Source organism: Python bivittatus, unplaced genomic scaffold, assembly GCF_059951505.1.
Source record: "Python bivittatus isolate LINGU-HERP-01145 unplaced genomic scaffold, Pbiv_v1 ctg000080_np1212, whole genome shotgun sequence".
NCBI classification, from domain to species: Eukaryota; Metazoa; Chordata; class Lepidosauria; order Squamata; family Pythonidae; genus Python; species Python bivittatus.
The window spans coordinates 5,652,549-5,666,747 of NW_028277035.1; the positions used below are offsets into that span (position 1 = coordinate 5,652,549).

The following is a 14,199-nucleotide window of genomic DNA, read 5'->3' on the forward strand; positions in this document are numbered from 1 at the left end:
AAATCTATGCTCTGGCACTGAGATATGACAACCTCAGAGAGTTTGACACATTCTCTATCTAAAAAAGCCTTTACTAAAAGTAAATGAATACAGTAGTCCCCTGAACAAATGTTTAATTGTCAAATGAACTATGAACAGTTTGGAAGAGAAGATCTGGTTTCACAAGAATAGTGTTTATTACTGTACACTGGCAAGAGACTTCAACTGTTTAAGTGTAATAAATTAAATTAATAAAAGATTAAATGACCTGCCTACTGATGAGGCAGTACAAATGCTAAGGGCTTGGGAAGTACAGTAGATATATGTTACAGAAAGGACTCAAAAAGGAACTTGTTTCCATGCAGGTTAATGTTTTGAATTATAATTCTTTTTCAGTTAAAAATCATCATTACTCATACATATACTCTTCCTATCTTATCATACCTTTCTTTTTAAACTCAATACAGATGCAAAATAACAGTTTTAAGGAAACCATAGTCTAACTACTAAACTTGCTTCATTTTCTGAGATGCTAAGACGACAAGCTACCCAAAGTTCCTTCATAAACCCAAAATGTCTGAGCCTTAACATATTGTTTCTGCTGGTATTAGTGGTGGGCTTTTCACTACTGATGTACTTTGATTAGTGGACCAGCTGTCCAGTTCCAAAACTGAACATCAATCAAAGCCTGTACTGTGGATATTCAGTTCTGATTTTCCCATATATGAACTTCACATATAGATGAATGGATCTGGAAGAGTCAGACGGGTTCTTCAGAAAAACCTTATGGTTCATCTGATTATTGAAAAGCATAGTTACATCTGTCCTCAGTAACATCATGCACAGAATTAGCATTGTAATGATTTATCTAGGATAAAATCAACATAGTTAACCAAAATGATTCTTATTATTTTTATAGTGAACAGGATATTGTTGTTATTGGTATATACCAAACTAGCCTTTATTTACCTGCCAAATAGTTAACAGCATTCTCAGGACACGGATTATTTGCTACTCTTTTTATTACTTTGCGGGTTTTGGAGAACTGATTATCTGTAACATAATAAGCTACAAGATGGAGAATTTAGATCAACCTTCCCCATTCTAGGTATGCTGGGTTTGCCTTCCAAAACTCTCTTTTGGCCCGGTGAAAGGAAGTTCAAATGGCACCTTCTAGAGGCCATCTGGTTAGGGAATGTCTCTGCAAGTAATTCAATATACAAGGTGCAGATTTTATTTAAAGCATGTCACATTTTTAGCAGTACATAAATGATCATCCAGTGCAACAGAATGTCTTGATTTCACTAGTGTGTTGCTCAAAACAGCAGCTTCCTGGTAGTTGCCTACAGATACTATTAGAGTATGTGACACATAGGCTGGGTTCACACTTTATGCTGTGTGGTTGACAAGTATGATTCATACAAGTCCAGCCCAAATCAAACTGACCTCATTTTAACTTAGTTCAGTGTGCAAATTTCCATTTCAAGTTTGAAAGAGAAAGTGCCCGAGGTTTCAGAAGTCAGAAAATACTGTCATTGTTCCCTTCTTCACAAAACTCTGCTTTTCTGTGGGGAGTTACTTCCTGGCTTTGGAAATGATTATGAGATCATCACACTCTACTGTCTGTATTACACTCTTCTCTTCTGTAACCAGCCAGTCTTTGGGCATCGAAAGACCCTCCAAAAACACTGTGTAGTGAATCTTTTTCTATTATATCAGCCATTTAAATGATAGGTCCCTAGGTTTCCAACCAATAGAATAATATCCCATCTGTGATAATAAACTAAAAGGGGAAAACATGAGACATTGATTCAATGGCTACTGATGCTAGAACAGGATAAAATAAGGAACCTGCAACCTGTTGAAGGATTATGTTGGTGTTTCCTCTACCAATCACGTGAACCTTCACATAACCTTTTTTGCTATGGCTGCAGTGTGTGATTTATGTCTAGGAGACTTCCCAGGTCACATACAGTTCAGGACAGATAATATGAATACCCTGGTCCCAGAGAGCTGTAGGGAAAGTTTAGTATTTTGCTGACCACTGTGGAATTTTGTATGTACCTTACTTAGATGAAAGAGATTAATATATCCTATAATGGAGTCAAAACTTTGTTTTAGTTTTCATCTAGTTTTATTGCTGAATAAATAAAATGTAAAAATCATCTAGATTGAATTTTGGAGCTGTCAGCTACAGAGGTCATTCTGGAATCAGTTTCTCTTCAGTTAGCTAGCTGCATGTTATATGCAAGTGTGTGTAAATGAATCTTTATTTTCATGAAAAGAAATTCAGAAAGGAAACACCTGCTTGAAACTCCACAGAGCAATAATGCAGAATGAGGGATGGTTCAGAATGGAGGAACTATGAGCAAGGAGTAGATTAAGTTCCTCTTATCCTATAGTCCCCCTATGAACTGCTTTTTTTCTTTTAAAGGAAGCAACCCATAAAAAAAGTTACACACTTTTGCATATACAGAGATGGACTGTGCATAGTTGACATGATTGCTCCTAAACACTCTCTTTCCTCTTTGATCAACCCTTTGGCTTGCTAGGGAGCTGAGAAGAATGAACAGGGCAAACCTCTCAAAGGGGCACCACAATATTGAGAGAACTCAGGCACTAAGCCCCACCTCAGGGTGCAGCAACTGAAAGCAAGCAGGCAAAAGAAAGAGGAGGGTCATGTGGCTGCTTCTCCTCCCCGCCCCCATCCACCCAGCAGCAGAGCTCCAATAGGGTCTCCCCCTAACCCCCATAGTCAACCAAAGTATCTCATCCCCGCTCCTGGATGACTGTTAGATTCAGATGAGAGCTCCTCTCCTCACCACTTCCATTCAGAATAGAGTCATAGGTGGTGCAATGCGTTCCTCAGAAATCCTGCCTGAAAGTCTATTCTGTTAGGCACCCCTAAGATCTGGGGTGTAAAAATGGAGATGACCACTAGAAGACTCTCTCATCCCTCCTTCTTTCACAAGCAGAAAGGAGGAGAAGACCAAGAAGAGGAAGAGAATTGCCAGCTATCATTACCAGGGAAACTGCCAGAGCTTTGGAGGGCTCCACTTCCAGTTCATGCTGCTGCTGCTGCTAATGCAACAACTGACTTGGGACCAGCAGCAGAGGAAGGGGTGGCAGGAGCATTTATTTTCTTTTCTTGTACCACTCTTCCTCTGTGGCTCCTACTGGGGTCCTACACTTGGGCCACCATGACTGGGTCTTCAAAAATCTGGAAGACTGTTAGACATAGAGGCAAAGAAAATTCTACAGTGTTTTGCCTTCTAGGCTACATTCCAGGGCACTGATGGGTTCCCATAGGTCTCTGACCTACAGTGTCCCACAGCATTCTATATTATCCCTTATGCTGTTAAACAACTACGTATGACAGCTGGGGTAAAATTTTTGCAGCCCTGTTATAATAGCCCTGCCCTGTGCAATCAGATTTCTTGAGTGTACAGAGCAAGAAGTAGGAAACAAGAGGGAGACTGGTGGTACCTCCTGTGCCTGGAGCCCCAAGGCAGCTGCCTCTCCTCCCCCCCCCCCCCCCCATATTTATCCCATTGGCAATGAAGCAGATAAGTTGAAGACTGAAATACAGGTGGAGGAATTCTTGTGACGGATTGGATTGATCACGGAGTGGAGCTCTTTGTAAGGTCCCATGGAAGGAAGGTCCATATGAAATCCTATTCCATAGCAGTTGGTGCACGGAAGGGTATTTACTTCTCTGCCTCCACTGTACTTGTACCAAACAGGCCAGCAATACTTTTCCATACTGTGCAGTATTTCCTCCACCAAGAGGTTGAGGGAGAAGAGCCAGTGCAGTCAAAAGCTTCCTGTGAGCATTTTTTCTTATCTGAATAAGATCAATCAGGCTCACCTTGATTTGAACTCCAGTGTAAGGGCAGGTGATAGGGAGGTAAGCTTGGCATCCATTTGTCCTGTTCATATGGATTCTTTTCAGCTTGTAGATCTCAAAATGTGGAGAAATGAAGGCCATTGACTACTTCTTTGAGCCTTGCTCCTCCTGGATAATTAAATTATCCAGTTTGAGACTTTTCCCATTGTTAATCAAGGTGATCACCTCCTCGAATGTGGGAAGCATTTCTGCCTGCTTAAAGGAGGCAGTTATAAAACCTTTCAGTGGGGGAGCTTTTCTTTTATTGAGAAGATCTTGTGATTACAGTCCGCTTACAAATACCAAGTGACGTAGAAAGTGGTAACCTCAAAGCTGCATTTGGATGAAACTAGTTATCTGGACACATTTTGACTAGGGTTTCCTCCAAGATATGGTACTGAAACTGCTTTCTTCAAGTCTGTGGATGATCTACAGAAAAAACTTAGATGGAGGGAGTGATAGTTGATAGTTCTCCTAGATCCTTCAATGGCTTTTGATAGTAATGTCCATGGTATCCCTCTGGGCTTTCTGCAGGGCTGAGCTTTGGGGGCACTGTTTCATAATAGTGCTGGTTCTTCCTGTCAGGACATGTTCAGAAAGTAGTGCTGGGTGACTACTGCCCAGCCCATAGGTCTCTGACCTACAGTATCCCATAGAGTTCTATATTATCCCTTATGCTGTTAAACAACTACATATGACAGCTGGGGGACGTAATTCAAAGCCTTAAAATGTTCTATATCTTCTAGCTCCAAGGAACCCATCAGTGCACTGGAATGTAGCCTAATCACATAATGGTTTGCATGAAGGAGAACAAGCTGAAATTAAATACAGGTAAGGAAAAAACTAGATTTGGGGACCGAGGTCAAGCCCACTTTGGATAGGGTTGCCTTCTTCAGAAAGAGCAGGTTTTCAGTTTGGGAGTGGACCTTGACTACCACCTGTTTCTGCATTGGTAGGTACTAACTGTGGTGAAGAATTTGTTTGCACATTCTTTCTTGAGCCAAACGACTTTATCTTGAACTAACCCTGAAAAGTAGATGGAGATTGCAATTGGTGCAAAATGTGGTGCTCAAGCTGCTAACTGGTACAAGGTACAAGGATCACATGTTATTAGCATTGAAAGATCTGAACTGGCTGCCAATTGCCTACCAAGTAGCATTGAAGATGTTGGTGCTGAACTCCATGGCTTAGGAGTTCACTATCTGTGGCATACCTTCTCCCACTAAGAATCTGTCTAATCACTAAAATGAGCAGGAGAAGCCCTCTTGAAGATGACCCTAGTGCCATTTTGGTGAGTAGGAGAGGGTCTTCTCCTGTGTGACTCTTCAGCTATGGAAATGTGCCCTCCAGGGAGATGTGTTTGGTCCTCATTCTTTCAGTGTAGGAAAATGGCAACAGCACATTTCTTTCATCAAGCTTTAAATTATTAATTGATTTTAATCATAATTAATTTTGATTGTAGTTTTGATTGTAATATTAATTTTACTGCTGTGTTTTATAGTTTGCACTTTGTTTTTTTGTTGTAAGGTACCTAGAGGACTTATATAAGTAGAAAGATTGTGTATATATGTTATCGTATGTGGCTTTTCTTAAGCTGCTAGACAGTTCTGCCCAGGTTTGTTGGGTGCTGATGCTGGACCTGAGCCTAACTTCACATTATGTCATAATCATCTTATTTATTTGTAACATGATATTATGCTGCTTCAATCGTTTTAGTAGCTTAAGAAAAGCCTTAATTAGTCTTGTGGAGCACATTCTGTGATATAAATCCATTTTCTTCTTTTTTATGATACTCTCAGTTTGATACAAAAAATGTTTCTGACCGGCATGAAGGGTTCATTTCCAATGCACCTATCAGCCAGTTTTTGGCAGTTACTACAGTTAGATATAGATATGAAAAAAGAATCCAATTAGCCATGATCTATGTTCATCTGGCAGAGCTCTAAGCAGAAGCTAAGCCAAAGCACACAGGGACTGGCTATCCAACACTACTCCACAAAGACTCATATGCACTATGGATGTGTGAGAGAGGTTAAGTCAGGGGTGCAAAAACCGGCAATCTGCCAGGAGCCCTATTTGGCCCTCATGAGTACCCCCAGAGCAGGTAGGTGCCCAAAAGTTGGGATGTTTTTTGAGGGTGGGGATTTTAAGGGGCCCACTTGGTGCTTCAAAGCTTGCTGAGACTTCAGGCACCTGTTTCACCTCTTAAAATTTGGTCTCCCCTATTTCCCCCCAAATAAGGCTAATTTGAGTCCTGGCTCATACTGTTAAAGCTTGGCACAGCTTTCGGGCCAATGGAAATTTGTTCATTCCCTAAATCAACAGATATACAATAAACTTTCTCACATTCCCACAATTCTCAATGAGTTGGAGCAAAACTCTAGTCCACATACCCCCTGCCTGGCAAAACATTGCACTGCAGTTCCCAAATTTTGCTCAGTGCCACCTCTCATATTCCTTCAGTCAGAATTCTGCCATCCTCCCTGGGACATTTCACAAGTTCATTCCTTTGCAATCCTCCTCGTTACTTTTCCCTTTATGAAGAGGAATAGCAATAGCATTCTGACAATTGGGTACACACAGCATGGGTACACTCAGATTCATGTTTTGCATATATACAATATTTCAATTTTTCTTTGTTCCAATTCATTAATTAATTCATGCTCTTCGTCACTTACTCCTCTTACAAGTCATAGTCTTCCATATGTCATTGTCATCAGATGATCCCACCTGCTGCTCACGTATGTCTTTGATCAATTGATCAATTCACATAACATTTTTTAGTAATACAGAGTAGGAGTGGACTAGGTTACCAGCTTTACTCATATTAGGAATAGGAACAGTGACATTTTGGCTAGTATGCCATAAGTGCAACCAAACCCTAGTTTTACCCCAACCATGTTTGTTAATCTATGCAATCTAGGAACTCTAGAGATTACTTTGCAAGTTTTTACACTGTTGTCAGCAATCCACCAAGATAGAGGTTCATGCAGAATATTGACACTCCCAAAATCTTCAGTTGTACGTTGCTTAAACTTTATGCAATTGCTTCCTTAGTATACAGAAACACATTCTCCATTAAATTAACTTAGAATTTCAGCCCTCCAACATGTAGATGTGTATGAATCCTTATGACAAATTTCTAGTCCTCAGGATTACAGAGATCGGCCATCTCCTGGAAGCTTAGGGTCAAGGTCTATGATGCATTTTTCGATGTACAAATGCACCACACAGTCCAAGAGTTAGAAAAGCATAGAGTACTGTGACTGATGTATGAAATAATGCATAAAAGCCACTGTAGGAATCTCCACTCACAATATCCCTTGAGTGACAACACTTGTTGGATTTGTTCTGGATAAAATAACTGCAATTTTAAATGTCAATTCTTTAAGGCTTTCAGCTACCAAATGCTGTGTGTGCTTGGTTGGTATCTGTACATACACAGACATTTGCCTTTTGATCTGAGAATTTAGCATCTGCTTAATTCGCTCAGGTTTTTTGCTTTATTGCCAGTGCCCTTCCTCTGCCCTGAAACCCACCTGCAATTCTAAAGAGTTGAGCCAACAGAAGACAGGCAGTACTTTGCAACAAGCTTTCTCCTTCTGCGCAAAGAGCCCAACTGAAGGATTCAGAGCTCCTAAGGAAATATATTTTTTCTACTCACCTGCATATGATGTTTTTCTCATGCTGTCCTTATCCCAGCTGTTACATAGGAAGGGAAGAAAGTTTCTCCAAGCTACCCCCCCTTGTAAATAACCCCCAGGGGTGCTATGCGAGGGGTGTAATAATCCTTTTGTTGCAGCAGGCAGGGCTCGGCAGGGGAAGTGCACTCCTCCTACATGTTACATATAGACCCTGTCACCGTTGCAGCTGGGCAGGGAGTGCACAGCACTCCCATTCATTAGAACACACCTTTTCTAAGCTGTGGGTTGTTCCAACTAGGCGAAAGCTGAGAGAGGCAGGTCGGAGAAGAGTTCAGCTGCGGCAGAAGTTTAACCTTTTCCCCTCTGCACATAAACTGGCCTTGGCACATGCTCCTCTTCCTGCCAGAAATGCCCCTCTGGAGACTTCTCACCCACCCTGGGTTGCCTTGCCCGAACTTTGAGGCCTCCTTCTATCTCCCCCTTCTCAGCTGCGCTGCCTGGCTCAGGTTAGAGGCAGAACGAGATGCAAGTAGGCACCAGTTCAAAGTACACAATGGCATGCCAGGCCGTTGACTGTAAACAGAACTTCTTTTCCTCCTTGGAATAGCCCAGAGAAGGCAGAGAGTTGCTCAAGGCTGAAGGTTGTGTAAATGCACTTGCTCTGACTGGTGTGTAAGGTTTGTAGGTACGCTGCCGTTCATGGCTTGGGAGGGAAGTGGGGCACTGACAAGCTTGTCTTCCTTGCCCTCTCCACAAAATCCCCCAGCCTTAATAGGTTATTTGAAAGAGGCCTGATCGTGGTGCCTGGGTGTTTGCAACATTAGATCACTTAACCAACATGAACAGAGCTGCAATAAATGAAAACAAAAGATTTGAGGGGGGGAACAAGGAAGTGGAAAATGATCAAATATGTGACTAGGGAATTAATATTTAGTTAAATGAAGTGAAATAAAATATATTTTTTGCCTGATCTCACTTCTTACTTCTTGGAGCATTGCCACTTGAGGGCCCACATTTTGGCCCAGAAAAATATGCATGTATTTGAAATTAAAGAATAATTAATCTATGTAGTATGTTTCATCAACTGACTTTCCCTCCTGTCCTTTCCTGTCCTGTCTTGTCAGAGATTGTTGTGGTTGTTGTTTTAAGTGGAGATGCAAATAACACACATATTAAAGTACAGTCTCTTTTGAGTTAGGTTTGATTCATCTAGACTTCGTGTCCCTGTTGATGTCATTTTTTTTTCGCAACAATGATTTGCTGTTACTTCCTTTCTGGATGCCTTTTTTGACTTTCCAGTATATAGCAGACTAAGCCCTGATATTTCCTTGTGGCCTCCCATCCAAGTACTGACTAGGTCTGACCTTGCTTAACTTTTCATAGCACAAGCTTGAATTCTTATTTATGATTAGTTTGCTACACAATTCACCTCTCTTGTAAAGTCATAATAGTACCCATAGTCTTTTGAGAGTAAGCAGCCTATATAATCATGAAAATCCCCTCTTTCTTGTTTGGGGGAACAAAGATGGGAGCTTCTTTTTATCTTTGGCAGTGAAAAGGATACACATATTATTTGCCTTCCACGATTCCTAATGAAAATTCACTGGAATGGACAGGGCACCATTAAGAGCAGCAGCATCTACCTTGCATCCTTATGTCAAAAATGAAGGAAGGCTCTAAGATAAATTAATAAGGATTTCTTTATCAGACCAGCCTCAATGAGAAGGCATGTACCTCATGAATCAGAGTAGCGTGCTCAAGAAAAGGGCCAGAGCTGTCACAACTCATCAAGCCACAGAGTGCCCACCAGCAAAACCCCCACCCTTTTTTGTACTCCAAAACAAGCAGCAAAAAAGGCTTATCAGATCTCTGGGCAGACAGTCAAGGTGTATAGCCTGCTAGCAGAGCCATTTAAAATGAGAACATCCTTCTGCAGAATAGGGCAGGTGTGGCCAGTGTCAGCAATGGGCTAATGCAGGCAGCTGCCTAAAGAGGTCATTAAGTCCACTGAGCTGAAGTGCACCCAGAGGCTCTCCCCTCACTCCAGCTTCCCAGCCATTGTGATATTAATAAAGAAGAATTAAAAAGGGAGACTGCAGAGGGGAGAGATTATCACACTCAGGCTGGAAAAGACCACGAAGTTACTCCATAGCTTTGTGAAAAGGTTTTCAACAAAGGCAGCTTGGCATTCAAGGGTAAAACAGCATTTGCCACTGCTGACTTTCTGCCTTCTACCCAGCTGTGCAGAAGCGTTACTCCAGGGGAGCTTCATAAACTCTGCCAGGGCTGACTTTTTCTGGCAGGGGGTATGACAAGGGCTGCCAGTCAGTACTTATTAAATGCCCACGAACATCTTTTGCCACCAAGCATTGGCAGGCTTCAACAGAACCTCTCTAGAGGAGTTTACCCTTCTTATTCTTCTTTATAAATGTTATAGCCTGCGTAACTTTAAGGTGCCAACATTTAGAGTTGAATAAATTCAGGTGTTGATATCTCTGTGTGACTCGTCAGCGCTCAAATAATGTTCCAAATATTTGCACCCTTCCCCAAGCCTGCCCTGTTTCCCACATCCACTTGACCCAAACAAACTCCGACAAATGCAATGTTTCCGAGGATGGATTCTTTCTAAGTACAGTGGACAGTAGGCTTCTTCTGTTATTACTGCGGCCTGGCATATTTCTTCCATTTTGGGAGCCAAAAGAAAAGAGAGGATCCAAAAATGTCAGAAGGGATTTAAAAAATAAAAAAGAGGGAGACCACAGAATGAAGTTATTATTTATTTTTTTCCGCTGTGTCAGAATGATTTGGAAACTCAGCACTTCTTTTGAGAGGGCAAGTTAATGTTTAATAAAATGCACATCTCAGAATCCTTCTATAGGCAGGCCTTTTTATAACTTTCCCCCTACTTTTGCAAGATTAGTGAGGGAATGTATAGTTCATTAAAGAAAGAGGGATTTGGAGCAATGGCAGGAGCCAGGTGGAGTATATTCATGCCAAAACAGCTCAAGTCAGCCCAGAAAAATGCACAAATGATGCCAGCCGGTCAGGGCTCGTGGGTTCCTTTCTGAGAGCGCCCTTCATTTTCCTAACGTTGGAATCTCTGTCCACAACTTTCTAAAGAAAAGCAGATCTCCCTGTGGGTTTGGGGTTTTTTTGGTCAGGTCATCTGCTTTTGAAAAGTGCTTTCTGTAGTCTCATGAGAGGCAAACATCCAATCAGTAAAATGCTTGTTTTGTTTTGTTTCGTTTTTAGTGGAACTAAAATTTTGCCTCTGGTTAAGTTTTGCTCCCTAAGAAGCTATTCAAAAAGTCCATAAGAAAGGAGGACACTTTAAGATTATTGTGGGCAATTGTCAAAGCACATCTGCAGCAGCTTAGCACATCTGCAGTACAGGAAGTAATATTTTTTTTGAGCTGCAGACTATATCTGGCTTTTGAAGGGGTGTCAGAGACCATGCTTCAAAAAGTAGCTGGTGAAATAAAGACAAAAACTAACTTTGATTTCATAAAAGTAGTGTACTATTGTTAGTAGGTTTGATTCCCATTTATTTAATACTTTCTCCTTTCTGTTCCATTCAAATTTGGTGGCAATTTTTGGAGAGGCTCAGAGTGCTACCTAAGGCTTTCAGGGACCAGGTATACCCTGATTTAGGGCAACTAGGTTAGCCCACATTTGCCTACATGACAAGCTGTGATGCAGCAAGATCTGCAAAAAAAAAAGAGAACCCTTCATATGCCTCTGGAAAATACCCAATTAACACGGATGTGGTACAAAGAAAGAAGGTCCACCGCTGGGATATTTCAGTCCCTTTAGGTGCTGAAAATCAGAAGAAAGCTTGAGAGAGGCGCGTCCTCCTGGTGCAGAATCTTCTGAACTGCACACAAATTCCTGCTATACAACTTTTCCATGTGATGTAGGGCTGCCTCTCTGGGCTTCTCTTCAATGGACCTCAGACATTAAATCTATAAAATATGGAGAGGATACCAGGAAGTACATGTTAACCTCAGACTCCCCCATGTCAATCTGAAGTGGAAGTGGAGCTGTGTTGAGCTGAATGTGCTCCACATAACAGCCCGGGTTAGACTTGTGCTTTCGGGTATGCAAAAACATCACACGTCCTATATCTCCCTTGTCCTAGGACTATGCATGTACTAGGGAACCTATACAACAGCTGCTTTACTAGTATTCGTCCTTTGCTTTAATCCCTAAAATATAAGCCTGTTCTGCTTTGGAGTTTCTTCTTTATCAGTGACTACTTCTGAAACTGAGTAGTATTCTTGTTTTTTTTAATTATTATTTATTTATTTATTTATTCCATTTATATAGCCACCCATCTCACATTTGTGACTCTGGGTGGTTTACAATTAAAACACAACTCCCCCCAAAATAAAGCAACCATACAAACACAAAATATTAATACAATTAAAAACCCTACAGTACAGTCACTGGGAGAGCACAGTCATTCAAGAACAGTGCAGCCATTTTATCATCCAGAGATGGAACTGAAGAATCATATAGAATGGATAATTTCAGCCTTTCATTGATCAAATAAAGAGTAGAAATGATTTTACTCCCACAGTAGGACCACAGGGATTGTTTAATCCCCCTGCGGCACACGAGTGATATCTATATTAACTCACACAAGTAACGTATTACGTGTATTTACCCCCGTCATAGAGCTGGGGGAATTACAGAACAAGAGTTGCTGCTGGCAACTTATTTCATATGCATATACACATTGTGCAAGTTGTTATTTTTCTTGTGGACAGGTTTTGTGAAAAGGTTCATAATCAAAATGGACTTCGACTGATTTCTACCTTATTCTACGCAATATTACTTCATGGAACATTTTAGAGCTAGAAATACGAGGGCTTCTTTCAGACAATGAGTGTCTTGTTCAAGCGAATTAAACAAAAGGGAACTTTATATGTGTATGTGTATGTGTATGTATATGTATATATCAGGTTGAGATTTCCCCCATTACCCACTTTCCTGACTCTGCCCTGATAGTTTTATTAATACTGATTAGATTTCTTTGAGATTAAAAACAAAACCAAACCCTGCAACTCTTAGTAGATTATGTATTACGTAATTTGTCAGATGGAATTTCTGCTGACCTTTTGGTTTCTTCCACTTTGGCTTTTCCATGATGTGCAAGAGTTTTATGAATGCCTCTGTGTTGGATGGAACAGGTTCCCAAAAGAATCACCAGAGTAGAAATGTGTTCCAGTCAAGATGGAAAAGTATAGCAGAGATGTTTCAAGGGGAAGAGACCAGATGTCTTCCTCCCATGAAAGAGTTTGGGAACAAAGGGTAGATGAACTGAGTGGATAAGAAAGGGTCGGGAAACAATAGGTCAGAGTTCCAAGGCCGCTAACTGCCAAGCAACTTCATAGTATTTGGGAAACAGCTTTGCTGATGGATGTGAAGATGGAAACCAGAGTGATGGGTCTGTAAATCAAGCACATCCACCTCCCCACTGCTGTGTTTGTTTTACCTCTGGCCCTGCCAGCTCCATTTAGCACACAATCCCTCTTCTTCTATACCTCCATGGCTGGAAAGTTTTCCATCCGGTTTGCCTTCTTGTCAGGCTATCCCGTCTAGCTTTGGCAAAACAGCGGGATAAGGGAAAAACTGCCAAAACAAACAGTAGGTGTGCGATGCCACCCACTTGCTGGCAGAAAAGGAAGCAGAAAGGAAGGGGGGGGGGGAACACCCAGAAAATTAGCTGTAAAAGGATTTAAATAGCAGAACTGAAGTAAACAAATGAAGGTGGCATCAGGTTTCAGCTGCAGCTCCAGCTCCTGACAATGAAGGGCCTTTCCCAGCCTCTGCCAGTTTGCGATCCCACCAGCTGTCTTGGCACTCATGAACGGCAGCACCCAAGTGCTGACTTGTCATGTGTATTTTGGTAAAGCCAGCAGGCTTGTGGTTAATAGAAAGGGGCTTAGCCATTTAAAACAGCCTAGCAGTATTTCTTAAAGAATCCATGCAATGTCTGTACTGTGGAATTTTATTTTATTTTGTAACTGGGGCGGGGGGGGGGGGGAAACGGGACCAAATTGTTTGAGCTGATGCCAACCACACCAAATGACTATCAACCTCTGTTCCTGGGCCTGGAATCACCACAGCCAAAGTAATTTCAATAACCTCTAATGTGCCTATTTGTAAGTTTCAAAGGAGTTTGTCCTGAGTTTCAAGAGGCAGATTGTTATCCTAGATAAAGGCAGCCCAAAGTTAATGAGATTTATACTTTAGACAATGTTTTAAGTTCATTTTTTTGCTAACTTGGTATTTCATAGGTTCAGGTAAAGTGGAGAGAGGACAGATCAGTACATGCAGTGCAATGGCCGGATTCATATATTGTTTTAAGCCAGGGGTTCTCAAACTGTGGATCGGGTTATGAGCAACGAGGGGTGGTCAAAATGTCTTATAAACCTGATCAGGCATGTGCAGACTAAGTGGGAGCACTGTCAAAAATCGCTCTGGGCACTGCTCCACTTTTTGCCTGCATAAGCCTAAAGTAGGCAGTTGAGTTACTTGAGAGCACCTGTGATATATAGATCAACATTAAAGTATTAAAATTGTATATTTATTTTTTGCACAGCCCAAAACCTAATTAAATACAGTGGTACCTCGGGATACGAACTTAATCCGTTCCGTGACACTGGTTGCAACTCGAGTTGGTCT

General features: G+C 41.4%; 1 protein-coding gene and 1 long non-coding RNA gene across 2 annotated transcripts in view; one reads left to right on the forward strand and one right to left on the reverse strand.

The window, feature by feature from the left end:
• Positions 1-7,753, reverse strand: part of SEPTIN9 (septin 9) — a 233,958-nt gene extending 226,205 nt beyond the window's left edge. Inside the window, exon 1 of the mRNA XM_088133419.1 lies at positions 7,530-7,753. Coding sequence (XP_087989545.1) covers positions 7,530-7,551 — 22 coding nt within the window. The 5' untranslated portion in view covers positions 7,552-7,753. The remainder of the gene's footprint in view (positions 1-7,529) is intronic.
• The window catches only part of LOC112542033 (uncharacterized), a 37,943-nt gene continuing 28,761 nt past the window's right edge, over positions 5,018-14,199 (forward strand). Inside the window, exon 1 of the long non-coding RNA XR_003085929.2 lies at positions 5,018-5,156. This is a non-coding gene — a long non-coding RNA (uncharacterized LOC112542033). The remainder of the gene's footprint in view (positions 5,157-14,199) is intronic.